The sequence below is a fragment of the Macrosteles quadrilineatus genome, unplaced genomic scaffold (genome assembly GCF_028750875.1).
Source record: "Macrosteles quadrilineatus isolate MER2022 unplaced genomic scaffold, UCM_ALF_1.0 Scaffold_1__1_contigs__length_201487025, whole genome shotgun sequence".
Taxonomy (NCBI): Eukaryota; Metazoa; Arthropoda; class Insecta; order Hemiptera; family Cicadellidae; genus Macrosteles; species Macrosteles quadrilineatus.
This window is the reverse complement of record NW_026542594.1, coordinates 90410084-90437286: the sequence shown is the minus strand read 5'-3', so window position 1 is coordinate 90437286 and position 27203 is coordinate 90410084. Positions and strand designations below refer to the sequence as shown.

Below are 27203 nucleotides of genomic sequence, written 5' to 3'. Positions count from 1 at the left end.
TCGTTCCAGGTCCACAGTACTGATAGCCGTGTATGTGAAATTCTACAGGTAAAATACCCTGTATCTGTCGTCTGTTTACAAGAAGATTTTCTGTGTACATACAGGGTGAATAAAAAATCAAGACTCCCCCATCTAATATGTAATAACACAGTATAGTCTTTTTGTACACAGACACAGGGTATTTTACCTGTAGAACTTCACTACCCGGCTATCAGTACTGTGGACCTGGAATGAATTTAAGGAAGAGATTAACAAGAGGTGATCCAGGCATAAATAAATTGGATGCTGCATGCACAAATCACGATATAGCATACTCAAGATCGAACTATAGTAAAAATATACACAGATACCCTTTTGGTGGTCGTGCAAACTTAGCACATAGTTTCATTTTAAGATTTTGAAAAGTTTTAGTGTCCCCAAAACATGAGGGATTATGGGCTCAACTGTAGATTACTCTATATATAAGATATATTAACCTTTAAACATTACCAATTCAATTTTAAACAGTATGATTTAAATTGGCATTCTGTTAGTTACTTTTTTTTAACCCGCTCTTATGACAGTGTGTATCTGGATCCGGATCCGAAGTTCCGAAGATCTGGATCCGAATTTTTCAAGATCCGGATCCGGTACCGACATTTTCTTGGATCCGCCCATCACTAATAAAAACTAATAATGCGTAAAAAGTGTACAGGTATAGAAAAAACTTGTGACTAAATAATGTCATATCTGGTGCAATTTAACTGTAAAACATCAGTCTCATTATAAAATACCGTTACCTAACCACAAACATGTATTGAAACAAACTATCACTGCATTAAAAAACTGTGTAGAGTTTTCACAGCCTAATATGGCATGAATTGGTTATGATAAAAAAGCAGTTAAGCTTAATAAATCCTAAATTTTGACATGCGTAGAGCAATATTACTACCTAACACAATGTCATCATGACTGCAATCCGCAATCGCGGCATCATTGTGTAAGCAACTACCACGGTCACAGCACTGTCGTCAACATGTGTGCTGTCTTTCATATATGTTCTTATATGTTTCACATATGATCCACGTTTGCGACACCTTTCGAAATGACTTGGGTTAACGGCCATCGTCCACATTTCTGCCAGTCACGGCGCAATGGTCGAAATGACTCACGGTCACGGCGCGATGGTCGAAATGACTCGCGGTCACGGTGTGATGGTCGAAATGACTCACGGTCAGCACGCGATCGTAGAAATGTCTTGTGGTCACAGCCTCCTGCGTTCGCGGAACTATTGTGAACATCCCTCGTGAAAGCGGCGTCATCGTCACTCGCGAAGCGGCAAAATCGCCAACGAGAGGATCAAATCCCGTCACGAAAAATTCACGAATCAAATGTAATCCCGTCCCGAAAATTGGGAATATTTTTTCCCCAAAATTTTGGGACCCGTCCATCCCCAAACAAAAGAGACAAAAGAGCCTAATAAGTTTTTATCAGCCGAATTCGAGATTTATCTAAGTTACAAATTAACAAAAATTATGGCCAAGAACGGGTGAGGTTAACCAACTTCAAATTTCACCAACTCCAACCAATATAAACAGAGCGATTCATGAACTCCAGATTTCACCAAGTCCAATAACCTAAATTTTAAATAAACTTTGTTTCACAAACTTTGATAGTATTAATTTAAATAAGCCGAGGCTTTCACAAACTCCAAAATTCACCAACGCCAAAGTGCAGTCCGAGCCAGAAGTTGCTGCAGGAGTTGCCACGGTCAGATTGCAGGCAAATATGTAGTACTATTAAAAACCAATTTTTAATGTACTGTATATGTCACCTAATCTAACCTAACCTAATAAGAAATACCCCCGCCGCAGCAAACCTGCAAACTAAGCGAATTTCCATTAACCTGATTGGATTTACACTAAAATGCCTCCATAAAAATAGCACATTTATTTCCTATTTAAATAGAATTAGTTTAACGAGTACTTAGGTTTGCTGCAACAGGGAGGGTAAAAAAGATTTTTTTTATAAAATGATAATAGTTTAGTAAGAAATAAAAGTATTTTCCAAAATCGATCAAAATATGTTCATAAACAAGCAAACTACAACAGTTGACTTATTCTCCATAAGTATAACATGGGAATTTTAAAATTGTAATTTTTTTGAATTTTCTCCGTAACAATTAGGCGCATAATAACGCTTCAATATACTAAATTATTTGTTTTTTTAAGCTCTACAAAATGGTTTTAAAAGAAATTGTGAAATTTTGTGTTTTTAGGGTCAAAAATGGAAAAAACCTATTTTTACCCCATAAAACCCCCCATAAACCCCCGTTCCCATAGTCCGATCATGCTGGTTCGCGAACTCATTCAAGTTTATCCCGCCTTACACCTTCAAACCAAATTTTATCAAAATCGGACGAAAATTACTCAAGTTATCGTGCGGATGGACACATATATATATATATCTAATATATAAAATTCTCGTGTCACAGTGTTTGTCTGCAAACTCCTCCGGAACGACTTCACCGACCGTTATGAAATTTGGTGTGTAAATTCTGTAGGTATGCGAATAGGAAGTAAACTATTTCCCGTTTCGAAATTCTTAAAAGGGCTCCGCCCCAGTGGCTCTGTAGTTTCCCATGTTAACCTTATGAGAAATGAAATTAATGAATCTTAACAGCTGTTTCAATTAAACAAGTTGGTTCTGTTCTATGATGTTCAATAGCATTAAAGTTACAAGGATTACCAACAGGGTGCAGCACTATTATTTCTTTTACATTTATGACAACAGCTAATTTGCAACCAAAAGGTGAGTGAGCGTAGCGAACGAACTTCAACCTGGAGGCGAGTGAGCGTAGCGAACGAGCTAACCTGAAGGCAAGTGAGCGCAGCGAACGAGCTCCAACCTAAAGGTGAGTGAGCGTAGCGAACGAGCTCCAACCCAAAGGTGAGTGAGCGTAGCGAACGAACGCGAACGAACTTCAACCTGGAGGCGAGTGAGCGTAGCGAACGAGCTAACCTGAAGGCAAGTGAGCGCAGCGAACGAGCTCCAACCTAAAGGTGAGTGAGCGTAGCGAACGAGCTCCAACCCAAAGGTGAGTGAGCGTAGCGAACGAACTTTAACCAGGACGTGATTGAGCGATGCGAACGAGATCATCTTGAAAATTAAACGTAACGGTACTTTCTTTCCATCGGTCTGTCTTAGGGGAAACCTATAACTTAGGCGATACGAAGTTCGTCGGGTCAGCTAGTATATATATATATATATATATATATATATCTCTATATATAGATATATAAAAATTTGAACGAATGGTGTTTTTGGCCTCTGGGGACATCAAAATGAAAAAGTAAATCGGTCCCGGGCTTAGGTCTTACTATGAGACCTACGGTAATAGCTACTTCCCTATAGGGAAATTCGCTAAAATACTTCCCTATAGGGAAATTCGCTAAAATAAGACATTTATTAGACATTCGACAAAACTACAAAATTTTGCAATAGACATTGTCATATGATTCACATTTATCACATTGATAAATTAGCAACATTAAATTGAGCTAACATCACAGAAAAATCATGTAATGTTTAAAATCTATAATTAGGCTAGGCTTGAAGACTCAATTTCAATATTTAAAAATTCATCCATCGTATAAAATGGGTTCAATTGTAACATGAGGCAAAAACTGAAAAGTCAATGGTAACAATAATACCAAATTCGATATGATTTACTCAAAGGATCACGTCAAGAAACTAGAAAAATCATACAAAACCACCTAATTTGGTGCTTCTTACCGTCAACGCAATCAGGAGTAATATTCCACTACGGCCGTTTCGGAGATGACTCCATCGTCAGGTACACTAAACTATAGTCTTGTCACATTTAACACGAGTTTTCTTCATTTGGCTTCTAAATTGAAACTAATATCATTAATTAAAATTAAAAAAAAAATGGGGCCCATCAAACCCTGCCGTACTCCGACCTTTGTTTGACCTTGCTGTTTTTGATCTCTTTCCATTAACCTCAACAATCTGACATCTGTCTTTAAGGTATGATTGAAACATGCTAATGGCACTACCTTTGGATCCATAAAATTTCAATTTTTCAATTAAAATGTCACTAGATGAAACCCGTCAAATTCGACGGTTACTCTTGTGGTTTTACGTAAATTTAGCTAACTGCAATAGAAAGAGTGAAGTTATTTAAATCTTAGTTAAATGAAGGGAGGATATACATAATTATGAGTATGACGACTCACTTAAAAAACGTGGTTGATGAATTCATTGAATACAATATTTTCTGTCCTTTCACCGGCTTTAGGTTTCCCAAAAGGTTTTTTAGGAACTAATTTTATTAATTAGTCTTACAATTGTTTCTTGTTTATGACTTTTGTTCATGTTAAAGCCTATGTGGGGAAAGGAGTTCATATAATTGGTCTGTCATCTGACGGAAAGAGTTAATATTACTAATAACTGGTCCCATCTGCTTTAGGAAATTCATTCAGATCGTATTTTGATTGTATAAGTGAATCACCATCTTTGGTCATAAAAATACAGAATTTTTTCAGCGGGAGGCATATTAAATCTGTTTTTTATTTATTTGATAAAAGTATCTGATTCTTCAGAAATAAGTAACATTCGTACCTCAATGGGTGTCCAAACAATTTTGATTCCTTCTCTTGCCACATCAACCAATTTATTTAATCATCCTGTACTTATTTGCTAATTAATTAACTTCTGGCATAGTTTTGTGAAATCGTGCCATGAGGTTGCTGTCAGGTTGCTGTCAAACTTGAACTTTATTGACATGTGAGGGTCAATTGCCTTGGCCGTATCGATCACATATAGTATTTTGTGGATGGGATGGACCATAATTGTAGTGAATTTGGCCACAAATCTTGAACATTTGCGGAACCATATCCATTACCTAGTCCGGCTTTGGTGGCAACAAAGTGCGGAGTGTGCGCATCACCTGTCACCGCCTGTGCTAGCGGCGGCAACGCATTCAACTCAATCCTCGCCGACATCGCTGCCTTCTGGGAGGCAGAACTCAAAGGTTGCTGATTGTAATCATGTCAAATTTGTACAGTAAGTCAATTAAAAACTGTTCTTTCTATTTATGATAACCCAACCTAACATAACCGCCAGCAGCGCGCTGTATAAGGGTGGCCTCCGGATAGTACCAAAGTACCATTTTTTGGTTTGCCTTATAATTCCATTACCTGTTGTTGAATTGTAACTGTATGTATTGTTCTCACTATTTTATTGATTAGCTAATTTGGAATAATAAAATAAACAGTTACCTTGTTCAATATCCTTTGGTGTTGTTAGATGACGACCGGTTTCGTGACGACAGTCACATCATCGGTCAATCCTTGTAGAAAGATTCGTTATAATAAATACATAAAGTTTTTACCAAACACAAAACAAAAACACATTATATTTACAAAGTATTTACAGACAGAAACCATCGCTATGCGTGCACGCTTATGTCGACTATAAAGTAGTAGGAAAATGAACTCTGATTAATTTGGAATAATAAGTCAATAACAAGTATATATAACTAAGAAAAGTCTTGGTATTTGCAGGAAACAAAATAAAACTGCGTTTTCGTTGTAAATTTCCAAGTTTTTCTATAAATTGTAATGTTCTGATAGCATTATTTGAAACCAATATCTCATCAAATCAAAATTCATCTAGTTTACAACGTAATCAATACTGTATATTAATACGCAAGCGGTTTTCTTTTCACAGTCATAACTCGATAACGGCTTGACGGATTTGAACGTTTGAGGTGTCAAATTAAAGGTATTTTCAGGTAGATGTGCAAATACGTCTCAGAATATTAAGAAAGGCATCACTTATACTGCGTATACTTCAAGTTGGCCGATGGACCCGGGACTACCTGACTACCTGGACTACCTATTTAGGACTACCTGGGGCTATTGTGGAGTGTTTGAGTAATTTAATGAAAAATTAAGAGAGAAAAAATAAAAGTCATGTTAACAAGAAGAACAGAAAGGAATGATGTTTATTTATATAATACAATGGATTATCTTTAAATCATCAGCTGTTTTAGTAATTTAAAAATTCTAAACAGGCTAAAGAAAAATTTTATATAAAAGAACTGAACATACTCCCGGCCTTGAAGTGTCCTCACTTCAACATTTAGTTTAGAATAAAACACATTAACACAGTTTGTCGTAGGCTGGCTATAGCAGCTGGTTGCTTTTTTCTACTTCTGCTTTTCAACCTAAGCCATCTTTGCTGGGGATACAACTTAAATACGTTTGCTGGAGACCACTGAAGTCCTAATACGTTGAAATTATGATCATCAGAGTTTTGAAGACCCTTTGGAGTTTCATTATGAGACTGAAGAATATAAGTTAACAACAAGTCATTAGAGTTCATAACACATTTCTTCAATTCAAAAAATTCTTGTTTTAATAATTCAACGAGTTGTGATTGTAAGTGTAGTGTATTTCATATAGTACACCTTGCTGTATATAACTATTGTAAATGTATGTATCATGATGACAGTGTTTGAGTGAATAAACCGTTGCCGTGGTCCGATCATCACGCCACCCTCAACCGACCAATCACAACACAGCCTGACCACGCTCCTATTTTTCCGGCTTTTCCTGACAGTCTTCCAGCAGCTCCCGATATGTAACCATCTCCGTGTTAGTCCCGCCCGTATCGGCCGCGGCAATTTATTACTGTAAAATGTGTATTTATTGACTCCATCTACATTCTTAAACTACGGACATTCCAATTTGGCGACGAGGATGCCTTAAAGAGCCATTCCAATTTGGCGACGAGGCAGTGAGAATTCACGTAACCGGCAAGCGGAAGGGCTGTCGCGTGTGTGCAGAAGATTGTTACCGGCAAGCGGAAGGGCTGTCGCGTGTGAACAATTAAATTGTGCGACCAACAGTAGAAGGACTGTCGTGATCGTGTCTTCAAGGAACTGTGTGTGAACTGTGCAGTGACAGTGAAAAAGTGCAAACTGGACATTAATAGGACAACAACGGGAGGTAAGAGTTTGCAGTGTAACTAGACATTCGGTGAGTCGTAAATTAATTTATATGTCAGGAGTTTCACCAGTTTGTATAGATAGACTATTTAACGAGTATAAAATGGCAGGTCTTATAGGGTCTATGAATGCGTTTGATGCAGCTGAAGAAACGTGGTCCTCATATATAGAGAGGTTATTAATTTTTATTGACGCTAATGACATTAAGAACGAGAAAAAAGTGTCTACTTTGTTAACGGTCATGGGTTTGAAAACGTATAATTTAGTGAAGAATTTGTGCGCACCGGATAAGCCAGCGGATAAGACATTTGATCAAATTGTGGAGTTAGTTGAAAAACATTTAAGTCCAACGCCATCGTTTATAACGGAACGTTATAAATTTAGTTTGAGAACTCAGAGAGAACATGAGTCAATCTCTGATTACGTAGTGCAATTAAAGGAACTGTCGATGTTTTGCGAATTTAAAACCAATCTGTCGGATTATTTGAGGGATAGGCTTGTGAGCGGTATCCGGAGTGACGTCATCAAGAAACGGTTACTCGGCGAGGCGGAACTGACTTTTGAAAAGGCGGTAACCATAGCAACCAATATGGAAATGGCGGAGCGAGGTGCAGCGGCGCTGATGTCGGGCATGCAGACAGCGCGGGGTCAACAGCAGACGACGCAACTTCACTACAACGCCGGGCGGAAGGGTGCGGCGGCGGCGCACAACAACAACAGTGGCAGTGGCAGTCATGGAGGTCAACGTCAACACTACCCACAACAACAACAACCGAGCCAGAGCCGGTCAACCAACTACAGGAGGGAGGAGAGAGTGTCAAGTGGAAGTGATGTGAAGTGTTTTTGCTGTGGAAAGCTAGGGCATAGGGCCAATGTGTGCAGGTTCAAGTCATATAAGTGCAATAAATGTGGAAAGCTAGGGCATTTAGCGAAGGTTTGCCGAAGCCAGGACAGGGGTAAGCCACTTACATTTCATAATTCTAGTCATAAGAAATATAGTAAGCAGCACTATGTTGATGAAAATGAAGATGGACATAATGAACAGACTACAGAGAGTGATTATGACTTAACTAATCTTTTTGCCTTAGATAATGATGAGAGTAATGTAGCAAATGATAGGGTAAGGCCTATTATGGTAAATTTGCAAGTTGAGAACAGGTCTTTGAATTTTGAAGTTGATAGTGGCGCTTGTGTAAGTGTCATTAATGAAAATTGTTACAAGGAGAATTTCAGCTCATTGGAGTTACAAAGTACAAATTTAGTATTAAGTTCATATACTAATCAGCCTATTAAGCCACTTGGTAAATTGAGCGTAAGAGTTAAGTACAGAGATGTTATGAAAGAGTTAACCTTGTATGTTGCATGTTGTGTTGTGTGTTGTTGTATGTTGTATGTTGCTAAGGGCGCGAATCCCTTGATGGGGAGAGATTGGATTCGAGATCTTGAGGTTGTAATTAAGATACCTAACGTAAGGAGCAACACGGTGTATGCTAACTCAGGTCAGAGTAAAGCTTTTTGTAATGTGATAGAAGGGGAGTCTAAAACCGTAAGTGAGTTGTATCAAAAGTTCCTGGAAGTATTTACAGACAAACTAGGATGTTATAAGGGCGAGTCGGCTAGGTTAGTGTTAAAAGATAATGCAGTCCCTAGATTTCTGAAGCCTAGGCCAATTCCTTTTGCCCTAAAGAGTAAAGTAGAAGCAGAGATAGATCGATTAGTAGAGGAAGGAATCTTGTCACCGGTCAGTAACAGTGAATGGGGAAGTCCAGTTGTTCCGATTATTAAAAAGTCAGGAGAGTTACGTTTGTGTGCTGATTTTCAGGCTTCTTCACTAAATGATTCTTTGGTAATTGATAGACATCCAATACCTAGAATAGAAGATCTTTTTAACACCTTACAAAAGGGTAAAACCTTCTCTAAAATCGACCTATCTCAGGCTTATCAGCAAGTGAGTTTAGATGAGCAGTCAAGAAAGTTGTGTACCATAAGTACTACAAAAGGGCTTTTCATGTATAATAGAGTTCCCTATGGTGTGGTGTCAGCACCAGGTATTTTTCAAAGGATAATGGAAACCATTCTTGCAGGTATTCCAGGAGTAGTTTGTTTCCTGGATGATATTTTGATTACGGGTGAGAACAATGAGGTACATAAAGAGAGGTTAATTGAAGTGTGTAGTAAACTTAAAGCTAATGGTTTGACAGTAAGCAAAAAAAAGTGTGAGTTCTTTCGTAAATCGATTGAATATTTAGGGTATGTTTTGAGTGAAGAAGGTCTAAGTACCTCACCGTCTAAGATAAGTGCTATAGAGAAAGCTCCTATACCAACTGACGTGTCACAGCTAAAAGCATTTTTAGGCATGGTAAATTACTATGGCAAGTATGTACCCCATTTATCAACTATCGCAGCCCCTTTGTATAATTTGTTAAGAAAGGACAGTGTTTTTGAGTGGACAGCCACCTGTGATCAAGCATTTAAGCTAATCAAAAGTAAATTGGTGTCAGCACCAATATTAGCACATTACGATCCTAACTTACCTGTAAGCCTAGCTACTAATAGCTCTAGTTATGGTTTAGGGTGTGTACTAAGTCAGAGACAGAAAGACGGTTCAGAGAAACCGATTTGTTACGCTTCACGTACATTGTCAAAAGCTGAGGTAGGCTATAGTGTCATAGACAAGGAAGCACTAGGTATTGTGTATGGGGTTAAAAAATTTAACCAATATTTGTATGGTAGGAAATTCGTCTTAATTACAGACCATAAGCCGTTGTTGTCCATTTTCGGACCTAAGAAAGGGTTGCCTGCGTACGCAGCCAGCAGACTTCAGCGCTACGCGCTCTTCCTAACTAATTACGATTTTGACATTAAGTACGTGAGGTCAGAGGCGAATGCCAACGCCGATTGCCTATCTAGATTGCCCTTGAATATAAGAGATTTTCCTTTTGAGTCAGACGATGTAAACTATGTTGGCACGTATTTGCAATACATTCAAGAAAATGACATTCCTGTTAATTTTAATAATGTAAGAGAAGAGACAATAAGGGACGTTGTGTTAAACAAAGTTTTAGGTTATGTTTTGCATGGCTGGCCAAACTACGCACCAAGTACTGACGAGAATCTAAAACCCTACTACCAGCGACAAAGTGAATTAGCTGTTGAGAACGGTATCATTATGTGGGGGCATAGAATAGTGGTACATCAAAATTTACGGAAGTTGCTTTTGTCAGAATTACATTGTGGGCATCTCGGAATTGTTAAGATGAAAGCCATGGCCCGATCGTACTTTTGGTGGCCTGGTCTAGATGCGGATATAGAAAATCTAGCTAACAGCTGTTCACTCTGTCTGATGGTACGTCAGAGCCCAGCTAAGGCCAGGCGCACACAGGCGATTTTGAGTCGCGCAACAGTTGCCCGACTAAAATGTTCAACATTGTTTTAAATTGGAGTGCGCACACGAAGAAAACAGTCTGGGGACAGTCGCGCAACTGTTGCAACCGATGTTCCCGGACCCAATTTGCCAGCGACTGCTCTGCGACTGAATTGTTGCGGGACTATCGCTCCAGGTTTGGTATCCATTGAAACGAGTGTAGATGCAACTAAATTGTCGCTGTGTCGCTCAGTCTCACCCCAGGAGTTCAACTACTTGTGGCCAGAACTGTTAAGTGTTTGCTCACTTGTTGTGTGTGTGAAGTTTTTAGAAAATTACAAGTATGAGTGTGCGTGATGAGGATGTCGAACAATTAATTGATGAAGTGGAGAAGAGGTTGATATGAAATTGCTGGTCTCACAAGTGTTAATAGTTCATCAAAACTCCCGACACTCATTCTTAAATATTTGAAAAACTTCTCTGGGTGTTCTCTTAAGTCATTGTACAAAATGGAACTGTCCTTTCACAAGTCGCTCACTATATATGGGATGAACCCAGTATCTTCTCTTTTTCTTTCGCGCGCGAAACTTCAGCAACAAAGCACATACTACGGCTGTATCATTGAAATCCATTCGGAACGCAGTAACTAATGTATTTCCAACACGTCTCAAGACTAGATTCACGACTAAAAAGTTGCCTGTGTGCGCACTCCAGCTCAACTGTCGCTAGACTTCAGAGTCTCCGAGTGAGTCGCGCAACAGTCCCCCGATTTGTCGGGCAACTGTTGCACGACTCAAAATCGCCTGTGTGCGCCTGGCCTAAGTGTAACTTACATGTGTGGGAACACTCCAAAAAGGTATGGGAACGCTTACATGTTGATTTCTTGGGCCCTATTAATGGTAAATTGTATCTCATCATAGTAGACGCTCACAGTAAGTGGTTGGAAGTAGAAGAAGTGAGCTCTATGGCAGCCAAACAAACTATTGCTAAGCTCAGACCACTATTTGCGAGATTTGGTCTTCCCCACCAAATAGTTTCTGATAACGGACCACCGTTTACTTCTTTTGAATTTAAAGATTTTTTGAAATCTAATGGAATCACACACACATTGACACCACCATTTCACCCAGCTACAAATGGTCTAGCCGAAAACTCTGTCAAAAATGTTAAGAAAAGAATTAAGCTAGCTATTATGAGTAACGACAGTGTAGATTTATCTTTGTGTAAGTTTTTGTTAGCTTATAGAAATTCTGTGCACTTAACCACCAACGAAACCCCTGCAAAATTGATGTTTAATAGACCATTAAGGTGTAGGTTAGATTTGATCAGGCCAAACCTACCACAGTTTGTACATGGCCGACAGAGTAAACAGATTCAGAATTATGGCGGAAGTAAGACCCGAGTGTTGTTTGAGGGTCAGCCAGTAATTGTTCGTGACTATAGGGGTAGAAGTAAGTGGATAGAAGGTGTAGTAGTTAGACAATTAAGTGCAGTGTCTTATTTGGTTAGGTTGAAAAATGATGTAATATGGAAGCGTCATATTGACCAAATAATAGGGGTAAACATTATACCACCCACTTTTAGTATTGACAGAGAAGCGTCTGTACCATTGTTGCCACCAGGTCTGTCAAGTGAGCAACGGCCAGTAGTAGTAGTGGGGGCATCAGCTGTTCCAGGTACACCGCCACAACAATCGCGTAGTCCAAAACAAAATACACCACACCGCGCGAGCGCTACTAGGCGGAAGTCTGACGTCATAGCAGACATTCCTACTCCACGTAGTATAGTAACAGCTGATAGTCCAAAACAAACAGTAGTAGATCGACGTTACCCTACTCGGGAACGTAAACCAACCAAGAAACTTGACTTGTAAAATATATGTACTAAAAACAAATGTTCTGGATATTGTTTTGAGTTATGATGTATTTATGTATGCTGTGCTTATTCATTGTTTTAACAGATTCTATATTCTTTTATTTGTGTGTTACAACTGATTTTTATTATTATTATGGTATAATTTTTGGTTTGAGTTGAATTTCATATATCATAACGGTTCAGTAGTATTTTATTGATTTTATATTATGCGTGTAACTATTGTTGTGTTCTTTTACAATGCGTGATGAGTATTTTTCTGATAATTATCGTGTTATATTTATGTTCTAATTCAAAACAGTTTTATCAATTTTATATATGATCTGATAGTCATCAAAGTTAAGGGGGAGGAAATGTAGTGTATTTCATATAGTACACCTTGCTGTATATAACAATTGTAAATGTATGTATCATTATGGCAGTGTTTGAGTGAATAAACCGTTGCCGTGGTCCGATCATCACGCCACCCTCAACCGACCAATCACAACACAGCCTGACCACGCTCCTATTTTCCCAACTTTTCCTGACAGTCTTCCAGCAGCTCCCGATATGTAACCATCTCCGTGTTAGTCCCGCCTGTATCGGCCGCGGCAATTTATTACTGTAAAATGTGTATTTATTGACTCCATCTACATTCTTAAACTACGGACATTCCAGTAAGGTGAGTACCTTTTCTGTAGTTTGTAATGAAGAGTAGTTATTGGTCAGAGCTCCATCGGAAGATATAACCACTTGAATGGATTGCTGGACTGTCTTTACTTTAGTGGTTGCACTGTGGGTTGGGTTAACAGCAGCACTGTCTGTCTTTTGGATAGCAACCCGGTCAGTAGGATGGGTGACAGCATTATCAGTAGGGTTTATAACAGCATGGTCACTTGGGATGACAGCAGTGTTGGTTGGATGAATAGTAGCACTGTCACTTGTCAAGGTAGTTGAGCTCACTGTTGTATCTGTCGGTTGAGGTTTTGTTACTGTCACTGTGGTATTTCTAATTTTTGAATTTGCGAATTTAGGCATAGTGTTTGCCACCGACCTCTTTATTGTGATGAGTTTTGTTTCAGGTTGTTTAAGCTGGATGCCTCTGGTTTGCAACTCACTTGATGGGTTTGGTTTGGTTACATTCATTGCAGTGGTTCTCGGAGGTTGAGCTGGACTTGATGAGTTTGGGTTGGTTACATTCATTGCAGTTGTTCTCGGAGGTTGAGCTGGACTTGATGAGTTCGGGTTGATTACATGCACTGCAAAGGTTTTATGAGATTGAGCTGAACTGCAATTAACCTTGGCCAAATGAGGGTTAGAACCAATTTTTGAAAGCAGCACTTTAATGTAGCTGGTGATGTGGATGAATAGTTCACTGATTTGGTCTTCATCTTCAGCTAAAGATTCAATGTTCAAATCATCTTCACTTGATGTACTTACAATTCGATAAAAATAAGAATCAAAGTCTTCTTTCTTCTTCTGGGTTTCTTGCATGAGAGTCTTTAAGGCTTCGTGTTGCACAACTGTTAATGTTTTTTCTTGTTCAACATGTTGATCTACGATGTTTCTTATTTCGTTGAGACGAGTTTTAATAAAAGATGTGAGTCGTGTATAAGTTTCAATTTTAAAATCACTATTTGGAGATGCCATTGTACAAAGATGATGAGATAAATGTAAAAAATTCACAAAGTTTAAATGGGTGGGTTAAGAGTTCCAATGTGGAAATAAGAGTTCAAATGGGCAAGAGTTCAGAGGCACAGAAAACAATGGGTAAAATGAGGAAATATTGATCTATGAAGAGTTTTAGTGGAAGAAAGTAAATCCAAATCGCTTAAGTAATATCTTGGATCGAAGGACCATTAATAATGTGGAGTGTTTGAATAAATTAATGAAAAATTAAGAGAGAAAAAATAAAAGTCATGTTGACAAGAAGAACAGAAAGGAATGATGTTTATTTATATAATACAATGGATTATCTTGAAATCATCAGCTGTTTTAGTAATTTAAAAATTCTAAACAGGCTGAAGAAAAATTTTAGATAAAAGAACTGAACACCCTATAATCCCTCGCCACGTTCGCCGGAGCAGCCCGATGCCTAGGCAATGAGTCACATACTGGCTGTGTTTATACAATGGTACAACTTTTTAAAAGAGTAATAATTTTACATTTCCAAAAGCGTATTTGGAATTTGCTAAAAAAATATGAAAAATGATATAAAACTCGACCTAAACAAAAGAAGTTAGGCAAGTTATAAGCTGTAAATGAATAGTAAAAGGTTAGGTTCGGGACTGTTTGGGTAAAAGTAAATTGACCGTAGAATTTGTTAATAGTAAATCTTTTTACTGAAATATAAGCGAATTACAATAACAATCAGTCAAAATGTTATATACACAACATGCTATGTACAATGCAAAATACTATACAGTACAAATCATACACATCAATAAATAACAATACTGTACAACAAATTATTAACTATTACACCTTCAGTGGTCTGAAATTGCTTCTGATAGTCTCACTGGCAAGATGTCTTCTTAATATGGATTCTTGTGTTCTCTCTGCAAGAGAAAAAAAGTAATTAAGTAAGTAAGTAAGTAAAAAGTAAGTTACGATTTGTTTGTAACCAAATTGACAGACAAAAAATTGAAAACCATTTATTTAATTTGACCTTTCGTTTAGCAAAGTTGTCAGCTGAAAAAATTCAATTATGCTAGAAACACATCTTTCAGAACCTTTCAGTAAAAAAAAAAAAAAAAATTGAATTAAGCTACAAAAAACACATTATACTTACTTACTCTTACTCCTGTGGCCACACAAATCCAAGGAGATTTTTGGCCTCGCCAACAAGGTGCCTCCATCTTTCTCTATCTTCTGCCTCGTCCAACTCTGCGCCCAGTCTTCCGATGTCTTCAGCAACCTGGTCATCCCATCTAAATCTCGGTCTCCCCAGTGGGCGTCTTCCTTCAGGCTTTCCCCTCCACACTCTTCTTATACTGCTGCCTTCTTCTCTTCTTCTAACAGGCCCAAGCCATCTGACTCTCCTACTTCTAATTAAAGCTACAATATCAGGTCTTTTATAAAGGTCCCTTAACTCTTTATTCTTTCTAATCCTCAACGCCCCATCTTCCAAAGTTGGTCCGTATATTCTCCTCAGTATTTTATTCTCAAAAGTTATTAATTTTCTCTCTATGTTCTTTGTGAGGGTCCATACTTCCGAACCATAGAGAAGAACAGATTGGATTATTGCCAGATATATTCGAACCTTGGTGTTTCTTGACAGGAGTCTGCTTTTCAAAAGTTTTGATAAGCTCCAATAGCATCTATCAGCTCCATTCAATCTAGCTTGTATTTCCTGATCCATCTTATTCTGGCTGTTTATTATCACACCCAAATATTTAAATTCTTCTGTGACAGAAAATTTATAACTCAAACATTCCAGTGTTGAGGTCACATGTTCTGCCTGCCTTCCTATCTTCATAAATTTTGTTTTATCTTCATTCACTTGTAACCCTACCTTTCCTGCTTCTGTTATGAAGGCTTCAGCTAATACTTTTAGGTCATTTTTCTTTTCAGCCAATAAGGCTACATCATCAGCAAAAGCCAGTACATTGATTTGTCCTTCAATATTCGCACCCAACTGAATAGATCTGGTTGCTTTCAAGGCGTCTTCAAGGGCAAAGTTGAACAGAAGAGGAGACAGTCCATCTCCTTGTCTTACCCCAGTATTGATGTCAAAAGTGTCTGTAAGTTCTCTCTCTATCCTAACTTTACCTCTTGAACCCTCCACACACATCTTTGTCAACGTTATAATCTTTTCTGGAACATTACTTTTTCTTAATATTGACCATAGTTTTGATCTTGTAATGCTATCATAAGCTTTCTTAAAATCAATAAACAGAACATATAGATCTTTGTTATATTCCCAGTATTTTGAGGCCAGCTCTTTCACGATAAATATCTGGTCTGTTGTCGACTTTCCCTTCATAAATCCTGCTTGGTGCTCTCCTATAACTTCCTCTCCATACATTTTCAACCTATTTAAAATAATTTTGGACAATATTTTGTATGTACAGTTCAGTAGTGATATTCCTCTGTAGTTGGCACACTCTAACTTATCCCCCTTCTTGTGAAGAGGTACAATAACTGCCTCCTGCCACTCTTTAGGCATCGTTTCCAAGTTCCAGACTTTTCCTATCAACTTCTGTAGAAACTGTATAAGTGGTCTTCCGCCGTACTTGATTACTTCAATAGGAATTCCATCTTCTCCAGGTGCCTTTCCATTTTTCAGTGTTTTTAGAACGTTTTCAATTTCATTCAGTGTAGGCCCTTCTACTTCTTCATTTTCTCTTGTTGAATTGTCTTCTTGCTCTTCATCCATACTCGTGACCTCTGAGTTGAGCAAATCTTCAAAATAGTTTTTCCATGTTTTCAGGACAGTTTTCATGTCTCCCACAACATTTCCATTTTTATCTTTCACTCCCAGTACTTTGGGACTGAAGCCTTTTTGAAAAAACCGCACAGTCCTGTGAAAATCTCTAGTGTTATTCGCTGTCAAATCTTGTTCTGCTTTTATTAGTTTATTGTTTATGAACTTTCTCTTTTCCGTTTTTAGAGTTTTGTTGACTTTGGCATTGATTTCTTTATATGCTTCCCTTGCTTCAGTAGTTTTGCATTTTAAGAGTTTAATTTTTGCTTCCTTTCTTTAACACATTATACACGGTAATTTATGATAACTATAATTTTTATAAATAATAATATGTTTGTGTGGAATCTAGTATTTTAATAAGTACAGTAGACTCCCTCTAGTTCGGCCACCTCGGGACCGGACCGCTGGCCGGACTTCAAAACGGCCGGACTAAACGGATGTAGTAGAACCTCAATTATCCTGGGTAATAGGGGGGGAAGGAGACCACGGATAACTGAAAACCACGGTCAATCCAACATGGGTACTGAATAATAAAATGGACGTTAATGCGATAATTAATTTGTATTTTGCATAATAAAAATACAAATAATAGTATTGCGCAATCGTGATATGTTACGTCATTAACCTTGGTTCAGTAATAAAAACTGTAACGTTTAAAATCACGTTTACTCAAGCAAAACAAAAATGACACAACACTGTACGTACAGCAATAAATCACGTAAAGAACAGAACAATAGAAAGTCTAGTACTGCAAGCTACTGCTACCGTAGTCAGCATAGGCTACTACTACATGTTGTTTCAGAACATAAGAATGTCGATAAAAACATTAGATACTGTAAATCATAAAACAGCATAAAATCATAGTACAGTACCTAGTCTTAAAAGATAATAACGTCAGTCGTAAAATTGGATAGAGATTACAATGGATGACGTAAAACACCTCTTATTCTTTCTTCTTTGTTCTTCTATTCTTTCTTTGGTTTCTCTTCATCCACACATTCAACAAGTTGCCATGGTTACTAATCACCCAATCATAAACTGTTGTGAGAATTAACCCTTGCCGTCAGACCGCCACCGCCCACCACTGCTCGAGCGAACACCATTACCGCAACGATACGTTGAATAGCCGTATGTCGCGGTGGTCTAGTGGATAGCGCACCGGGCTGATGTTTTGGAGGTAGCCGGTTTGAAACCCACCGGAGGCATTAACTTTTTGACTCGATTTTTTTCATTATCAGCAAGTTTGGTTGGTTTGGTTAGATTATGATAGTTTAATTTTATAATAAAAAAATTATATAATTGATTTTGAGACATTTATAATTTTATTTTTTGAACAGAACTATTTTTGTTTTTAGTAAACTTTCATTCGAAATGTTCATTATCAGCAAGTTTGGTTAGTTTGGTTAGGTTATGACAGTTAAATTAATTTAAATTTAACCTACAAACGAGAGATAACAACGAGATAACAATTTCCCACGAACAGTTCGGCTATGCACGGTATGATGCGTTCTGCACGGCGCGGTGGTGGGCGGTGACGGTCTTAACGGTAAGGTCTCGTGTTGTGAGATAGCAAGTGCACAGCAGACAGTTGTGTAAAGAGCAGACGATTGTCAGTGCAAGCGGATAGCTTGACCTCTAAGCTAACGATGGCCATTTCATTGTTTTGGTTTAATTTATTTTTGTTAAATAAACCGTGGTGTTTCAAAAACAATAATGGGGGAACCTACTGCATAAAAAATGGTCCGAAACATTCACTTATACACTGCATTTCAAAATATTAGACTGAAGATTGTTAGAGAAGTAATATTTCTCATCTTGTCTTTACATCATCACCTGATCAAATACTAATTGTCTTGTTTACCTTTTGTATGTTATGGTTGTATGTTGGATGTTATATGTTTTGGTTTGGTGTAATTGTTAAAAAAAGATGTATTAATAATATTTGTTCAGTATAAAAACGTTTTCCATTATATTTCTGGGCTATTTATTACATTAACATTACATTAGGTTATGGGCCTTTTACAATTTGTAAATTTTTTTCATTGTAAATCCTGAAAGTAAGTTATTTTCAACATAGCTATTTTCCTTCTATTTGTTACTGCTGCTATCATTGGTATTATTCATCATAGTGGAGTATCTTTTAAAATGGGGGAAAGAGACATGAAAATAGGAATTGAACTGCTTGAAGGAGTTTCCAACTACAATAACTGGAATTTTGCAATGAAAATGGCCCTAATACACAAAGATATATGGAATACAATTGAACCGGATGATACAAAGGGAAGTGAGGTAACTCCAGGGGAAGGTTTGGTAAGTTAAAAGAAAAAAGACCAAAAAGCACTTGCTAAAATATGTTAATTTGCAAAACCTTGTTGTTATCCTCACGTAAGAAATGCAAAAACTGCAAAAGAGGCTTGGGACAATCTTAAAAATGCATTTGAGGATAAGGGATTAGTTAGATGACTAAGTTTATTGAGAGTTTTATTTAATACTAAACTTTCTGAATTTGGTTCAATGGACGCTTATGTTACCAAAATTATGTCTGTTTCACAACAAATAGCAGACAATGTTAAGCACATTGTTTGCGGGATCAGCTTCTCTCATAATAGACTCGACTTCAACCCCTTTCCAGGCCATATTTGCTATCGCAGCACAGTGGTCTCGATGTTGATCATGCCCATGTTTGATCAATCCTCCTTTTAGCGAATTTCCCATATAGGGAATAAGCTATTACCGTAGTACTCATGGTAAGACCTGGACGCGGGACCGATTTTTTTTTTCGTTTTGAGGTCCCTAGAGGCCAAAAACACCATCCGTTCAAATTCATATATATATATATATATTTATATATATATTTATATATATATATATATATGTGTGTGTCCGTCAGCACGATAACTCGAGCAAAAATGATCCGATTTGGATGAAATTTGGTACAAACGTGTAAACGTACGTTTATTCGAACGAGTTCGCGATCCAGCATGATCGGACCATGGGAACGGGGGTTTACGGGGGGTTTTATGGGGTAAAAATAGGTTTTTCCTATTTTTGACCCAAAAAACATAAAATTTAGCAATTTCTTTCCATACCATTTTGTAGAGCTTAAAAAAACAAATAATTTAGTATATTGAAGCGTTATTATGCGCCTAATAGTTACGGAGAAAATTCCAAAAAATTGTAAATTTAAAATTCCCATGTTATTCTTATGGAGAATAATTAAACTGTTGTAGTTTGCTTGTTTGTGAACATATTTTGATCAAATTTGGAAAATGTTTTTATTTCTCACTACCTATTCACATTTTACAAAAAAAAAAAGTCGTATATATTGTTTTATATATTGTTATAATTTACTCAATGCTAATAATTGTATATCTTATTTTATGTTGTACAAACTGGACTTTATGTTTTGTTATGTTGGTGACCTGTAACGTTCAATACACTGTCATCCAATGTAACTATCGTCCTTCTCAATTATAATGGCTGACTATGCAGATTGACTTTAATTGATGAAGCCCTTTGCTCAAACTTAAATACTAATTTTAAGACAGTAAGAGATAAAAGAAGTGACTTCCCTCGCTACAATGATGCTACCTGTACAGATGTCGCAGCTATTTTTAAAGCTGAAAAGTGAAAACAGAACATCCCCTGGCCAAATAAATCTTAGTATTTTTTTTTCTTTTCAAAAACTAATAATGTTAACTGTGAATTCGTTCTAGATCCATCGTTAGATCCGCATGCTTACCCTCCTATGTTCCCAACCGGGGACTTCGGTTGGAACCTCTATTTTAAACATGCTTAAAACAGAACATATGGTAGAAATTATTTAACAATACGTGTCGTACTGGTTGTTGTCAATATAGAGATTTAGCTTAGGTGTGAACAGTTCATTTTACAGTGTGTGGTTGACATCTACATTCTCATAGAGGGCACCCGCCTACAGTACGTAAGAGATAACCAAAGCAGCATGAGAGTGGATCTATATTTAATTAAATATTGTAAAATGACTTTAATAATTTTTTAGAACATAATATCCTATACTCTAATACGAGCAATGTTTGCTTGTATGTATGCTTGCTTGCTTGCTTGCTTGCAGAAAGATCTCGAAAACGGCTCCGACGATTTTCTTCAAATCTTGTAAATAGTTTATTTTTGGCCTAAAAACAAGTTTCATGCAGTTAGAACTGCCAACAAAAATCTAATTACGTAGAAAAACGAAACTGAAAGTCACATTTTTTTAACATTAGTCTTATGGGTTGCTAAGTAACCATGTTGGTTGAATTAAATAACAAGGAAAAGGTAAACAAAAGACTTGAAGTTGTAGCACGTGTTCATAATAAACCAACTACCCTCAGTATACTAGCAAATTACAAATACAGTACAAAAGGAAAAACATCACGATTACTCGAGACATTGTAGTCAAGGGTAGCAGTGCGAAGTCTAGGATCTGTTTATGACGAATACATTAAGGTATCTGCAATCCTAAAATGCTATGGGAAGGGAAGGAAACAGGTCCGTGACGTAGGAAGTAGTGAAGGAAGTAGTAAAGGCAATCATAAAATGCTATGGGAATAGAGGGAAACAGGTCCGTGACGTAGGAAGTGATGAAGGAAGTAGTAAATGCGAGCAGTCCGGAGTGTGGGGACTGTTTATGACGATAAGATTAGGGTATCTGCAATCCTAAAATGCTATGGGAAGGGAGGGAAACAGGTCCGTGACGTAGGAAGTGGTGAAGGAAGTAGTCAAGGCGAGCTGACCGGAGTGTGGGAACTGTTTATGACGATTAGATAAGGGTATGGGCTATCCTAAAATGCTATGGGAAGGGAGGGAAACAGGTCCGCGACGTAGGAAGTGGTGACGGAAGTAGTCAAGGCGAGCTGTCCGGAGTGTGGGAACTGTTTATGACGATTAGATTAATGTATCTGCAATCTTTAAATGCAATGGGAAGGGAAGGAAACATGTTTGCGACGTAGGAAGTGGTGAAGGAAGTAGTAAAGGCGATTAGTATGGAGTGTGGGAACTGTTTATGACGATTAGATTAACGTATCTGCAATTCTGAAATGCTATGGGAAGGGAGAAAAACAGGTCCGCTACGTTGGAAGTGGTGAAGGAAGTAGTCAAGGCGAGCTGTCCGGAGTGTGGGAACTGTTAATAACGATTAGATTAAGGTATCTACAATCTTAAAGTGCTATGGGAATGGAGGGAAACAGGTCCATGACGTAGGAAATGGTGTAGGACGTTGTAAAGGCGAGCCGTGTGGAGTTTGGGAACAGATTTATGTATCTCCGATACTAAGACTGCTTTCAGAGTGAACTAATGATTTTCTCCGAGCAAAGCTCGGTCCCCAGGTACTTTTTCTTAATTCTATAATCGGTCATAGAAGTTAATTTAAAATGACTCTTTGATTGAGGTCTTGCTGTTTATGTTTTTTTTCTTATTCTTTTATTACAAGCTGCAGTTTTGCTCGATTTTGAGCAACGGGTTTATCTAGTATTGAATTAAATCTTGATTTAGTTTGATAAGGTTATTATAATATAACCTTTTTAGGAAAAAAACTTGTTTCTCAGTAAAGCCACAGTAACACCATTTATGATTACTGTTGTGGTTCAGCTGAAAAATGTCATCAAAACGTTCTGTGCCTAACTAGTGCTGCTACCTAGTAACTCATTGAACAACTAGGTTGTAGCGCTTTCGGTAACACCATCTGTTAGCAATTGTTGACATCAGCTTAAATACTATTGTATCCTCCTCACATTCAAAGAGTTCCCGTAAATCTTTGTAATTTATTTTTACATGTACATATTGAGGTATAAAACAATGATATTTCAATGAATGAGCCATGATTTGTCATCATCCATGGTAGAAGTTGACATTTTCTTCTGTTTAAGGTAATCAGTGAAACAGCATCTTCAGGTGTATTGACAGCTACATTGACAAAACTCTTTGAGACATTCTTCGCCACAACCTCTTTACCAATTGGTAAGGAAAAAGAAATTTAAAATTCTTCCGTTAAAAAAAAACTTAAGATTAATCATAACAGTTGCATTAAATTTAAAAACCTAATAACAGTTTGTATTGTATGGACTTTATAACAACAGTATCACTGTGGTACTTTTTTCTGTTTTAAGTGCATATAAAAACTTTGAAGATATTTAGTATCTGCGCATAAATATTGAGGTTGATAAAGTTTCTTCAGCACAGGTGTGGTAGTGTTAGAAATAGCAGTGTCCCACCTAGCACCTCCTCAACACTCCTCAAGTTTGTTAGATCTATCCAGTTACTACTTGACCTTATTGTATATGTGTTTCAGAGGTGGGAGACAGCAAGGGTGTGGTAGTGTTAGACATTGCAGTGTCCCACCTAGCACCTCCTCAACACTCCTCAAGTTTGTTAGATCTATCCAGTTACTACTTGACCTTATTGTATATATGTGTTTCAGAGGTGGGAGACAGCAAGGGTGTGGTAGTGTTAGACATTGCAGTGTCCCACCCAGCACCTCCTCAACACTCCACAAGTTTGTTAGATCTATCCAGTTACTACTTGACCTTATTGTATATGTGTTTCAGAGGTGGGAGACAGCAAGGGTGTGGTAGTGTTAGACATTGCAGTGTCCCACCTAGCACCTCCTCAACACTCCTCAAGTTTGTTAGATCTATCCAGTTACTACTTGACCTTATTGTATATGTGTTTCAGAGGTGGGAGACAGCAAGGGTGTGGTAGTGTTAGACATTGCAGTGTCCCACCTAGCACCTCCTCAACACTCCTCAAGTTTGTTAGATCTATCCAGTTACTACTTGACCTTATTGTATATGTGTTTCAGAGGTGGGAGACAGCAAGGGTGTGGTAGTGTTAGACATTGCAGTGTCCCACCTAGCACCTCCTCAACACTCCTCAAGTTTGTTAGATCTATCCAGTTACTACTTGACCTTATTGTATATGTGTTTCAGAGGTGGGAGACAGCAAGGGTGTGGTAGTGTTAGACATTGCAGTGTCCCACCTAGCACCTCCTCAACACTCCTCAAGTTTGTTAGATCTATCCAGTTACTACTTGACCTTATTGTATATGTGTTTCAGAGGTGGGAGACAGCAAGGGTGTGGTAGTGTTAGACATTGCAGTGTCCCACCTAGCACCTCCTCAACACTCCTCAAGTTTGTTAGATCTATCCAGTTACTACTTGACCTTATTGTATATGTGTTTCAGAGGTGGGAGACAGCAAGGGTGTGGTAGTGTTAGACATTGCAGTGTCCCACCTAGCACCTCCTCAACACTCATCAAGTTTGTTAGATCTATCCAGTTACTACTTGACCTTATTGTATATGTGTTTCAGAGGTGGGAGACAGCAAGGGTGTGGTAGTGTTAGACATTGCAGTGTCCCACCTAGCACCTCCTCAACACTCCTCAAGTTTGTTAGATCTATCCAGTTACTACTTGACCATATTGTATATGTGTTTCAGAGGTGGGAGACAGCAAGGGTGTGGTAGTGTTAGACATTGCAGTGTCCCACCCAGCACCTCCTCAACACTCCTCAAGTTTGTTAGATCTATCCAGTTACGACTTGACCTTATTGTATATGTGTTTCAGAGGTGGGAGACAGCAAGGGTGTGGTAGTGTTAGACATTGCAGTGTCCCACCTAGCACCTCCTCAACACTCCTCAAGTTTGTTAGATCTATCCAGTTACTACTTGACCTTATTGTATATGTGTTTCAGAGGTGGGAGACAGCAAGGGTGTGGTAATGTTAGACATTGCAGTGTCCCACCTAGCACCTCCTCAACACTCCTCAAGTTTGTTAGATCTATCCAGTTACTACTTGACCTTATTGTATATGTGTTTCAGAGGTGGGAGACAGCAAGGGTGTGGTAATGTTAGACATTGCAGTGTCCCACCCAGCACCTCCTCAACACTCCTCAAGTTTGTTAGATCTATCCAGTTACTACTTGACCTTATTGTATATGTGTTTCAGAGGTGGGAGACAGCAAGGGTGTGGTAGTGTTAGACATTGCAGTGTCCCACCTAGCACCTCCTCAACACTCCTCAAGTTTGTTAGATCTATCCAGTTACTACTTGACCTTATTGTATATGTGTTTCAGAGTTGGGAGACAGCAAGGGTGTGGTAATGTTAGACATTGCAGTGTCCCACCCAGCACCTCCTCAACACTCCTCAAGTTTGCTAGATCTATCCAGTTACTACTTGACCTTATTGTATATGTGTTTCAGAGGTGGGAGACAGCAAGGGTGTGGTAGTGTTAGACATTGCAGTGTCCCACCTAGCACCTCCTCAACACTCCTCAAGTTTGTTAGATCTATCCAGTTACTACTTGACCTTATTGTATATGTGTTTCAGAGGTGGGAGACAGCAAGGGTGTGGTAATGTTAGACATTGCAGTGTCCCACCCAGCACCTCCTCAACACTCCTCAAGTTTGCTAGATCTATCCAGTTACTACTTGACCTTATTGTATATGTGTTTCAGAGGTGGGAGACAGCAAGGGTGTGGTAGTGTTAGACATTGCAGTGTCCCACCTAGCACCTCCTCAACACTCCTCAAGTTTGTTAGATCTATCCAGTTACTACTTGACCTTATTGTATATGTGTTTCAGAGGTGGGAGACAGCAAGGGTGTGGTAGTGTTAGACATTGCAGTGTCCCACCTAGCACCTCCTCAACACTCCTCAAGTTTGTTAGATCTATCCAGTTACTACTTGACCTTATTGTATATGTGTTTCAGAGGTGGGAGACAGCAAGGGTGTGGTAGTGTTAGACATTGCAGTGTCCCACCCAGCACCTCCTCAACACTCCTCAAGTTTGTTAGATCTATCCAGTTACTACTTGACCTTATTGTATATGTGTTTCAGAGGTGGGAGACAGCAAGGGTGTGGTAGTGTTAGACATTGCAGTGTCCCACCCAGCACCTCCTCAACACTCCTCAAGTTTGTTAGATCTATCCAGTTACGACTTGACCTTATTGTATATGTGTTTCAGAGGTGGGAGACAGCAAGGGTGTGGTAGTGTTAGACATTGCAGTGTCCCACCCAGCACCTCCTCAACACTCCTCAAGTTTGTTAGATCTATCCAGTTACTACTTGACCTTATTGTATATGTGTTTCAGAGGTGGGAGACAGCAAGGGTGTGGTAGTGTTAGACATTGCAGTGTCCCACCCAGCACCTCCTCAACACTCCTCAAGTTTGCTAGATCTGGCCAGTAACTACTTTTGCTCTTCAATATCAAGTCACAGTATGTATTGCTTCTTTGTTAATTACTGAAGTTGTGAACTCACAAATGCTAGACAAGAGTAAAAATGCGTGTATTTAGTAAAAGTTTAAGTGAACAATAATAATTGAATGAATTAGTAAACAAATAAATATCATCTGTTAAAATAAAGATTTATATACAGGTTAGTAGTCGTCAGGCACTACAGTACCCCCTTGCCAGTGGTTGAGCTGTGTAGTTGAGCAAACACGAAAAAAAATCAACTCTGGAACCGTACTGGAAAATGAACTTGCCTCCCAGAGCGCGTAGTTAATGGTGTAGATCTCAGAATAGGTTTAGATGTCAATGTACCTCGTTGTTGAATGTCAGAATGAGAAAAGGGAGGAGTAGTAGTTATGGTGCCTCTGGAAACGCTGGTGTCATCATGGTCGAGTTGTAAGGAATAGACTGGCTTAAGTCGATCCATTGAAATGGTTACATCATTGCCTCGAATCCGAATTACTGCAGTCTTGTCAGATCTTCTAATGACGAGGTAAGGACCTGAGTAGGGGGGATCGAGTGCACCCTTAGAAATGTCGGTACGTACGAAGACATGAGTGCATGTGTTGAGATCCTTGAACACGAATGGCGTCCTACCTCCATGTCTTGTTCCATCAACTGGTCTTAAGTTGTTGAAATGCTGACGCAGATTTTTGGCAAAACTTTGTGGGTCAAGTTCATGGTTGGAATCGCTAAGTGTAAGGAACTCTCCAGGTAGGCGAAGTGGTTGACCATACAGGAGTTCAGCTGAAGAAGCTTGTAGATCATCACGCCATGCTGTCCGTATTCCCAAAAGTATGACGGGCAATACCTCAGTCCATCGTGCTGTTGCGTGGCATCTGATGGCTGCCTTCAGTTGACGGTGAAAACGTTCAACTAGTCCATTTGACGATGGGTGATAGGAAGTTGTTCTGAGACGAGTCGAACCTAACAAATCTCCTAGGTGTTTAAACAGGCTTGACTCAAATTGCCGACCTTGATCTGTTGTAATTCGTAGTGGTGTTCCGTATCTAGAAATCCAAGTGGTAAAAAGTGCTCGTGCTACAGTTTCTGCTTCTATGTTTTCGATTGGTACTGCTTCTGGCCACCTTGAGAAACGATCAACACAGGTCAAACAGTACCTGTAACCTTCGGAGACAGGTAGCGGACCAACAAGGTCAATGTGTATGTGCTCAAACCTGGAAGATGGAGGAGCAAACATACCTACAGGAGTCCAGTTGTGACGTGATATCTTGGACTTTTGGCATGCCATACAAGAACGGGCCCATCTACGGCAGTCAGAGTTCATTGAAGGCCAGACAAA

General features: G+C 38.6%; 1 protein-coding gene across 1 annotated transcript in view; it reads left to right on the top strand.

Moving 5' to 3' along the window:
• The window catches only part of LOC128998808 (uncharacterized), a 261627-nt gene that overhangs the window by 200033 nt on the left and 34391 nt on the right, over positions 1–27203 (top strand). Inside the window, exons 16-38 of the mRNA XM_054425167.1 lie at positions 22542–22632; positions 22964–23167; positions 23220–23294; positions 23347–23421; positions 23474–23548; positions 23601–23675; positions 23728–23802; positions 23855–23929; positions 23982–24056; positions 24109–24183; positions 24236–24310; positions 24363–24437; positions 24490–24564; positions 24617–24691; positions 24744–24818; positions 24871–24945; positions 24998–25072; positions 25125–25199; positions 25252–25326; positions 25379–25453; positions 25506–25580; positions 25633–25707; positions 25760–25885. Coding sequence (XP_054281142.1) covers positions 22542–22632; positions 22964–23167; positions 23220–23294; positions 23347–23421; positions 23474–23548; positions 23601–23675; positions 23728–23802; positions 23855–23929; positions 23982–24056; positions 24109–24183; positions 24236–24310; positions 24363–24437; positions 24490–24564; positions 24617–24691; positions 24744–24818; positions 24871–24945; positions 24998–25072; positions 25125–25199; positions 25252–25326; positions 25379–25453; positions 25506–25580; positions 25633–25707; positions 25760–25885 — 1921 coding nt within the window. The remainder of the gene's footprint in view (positions 1–22541; positions 22633–22963; positions 23168–23219; positions 23295–23346; positions 23422–23473; positions 23549–23600; positions 23676–23727; positions 23803–23854; positions 23930–23981; positions 24057–24108; positions 24184–24235; positions 24311–24362; positions 24438–24489; positions 24565–24616; positions 24692–24743; positions 24819–24870; positions 24946–24997; positions 25073–25124; positions 25200–25251; positions 25327–25378; positions 25454–25505; positions 25581–25632; positions 25708–25759; positions 25886–27203) is intronic.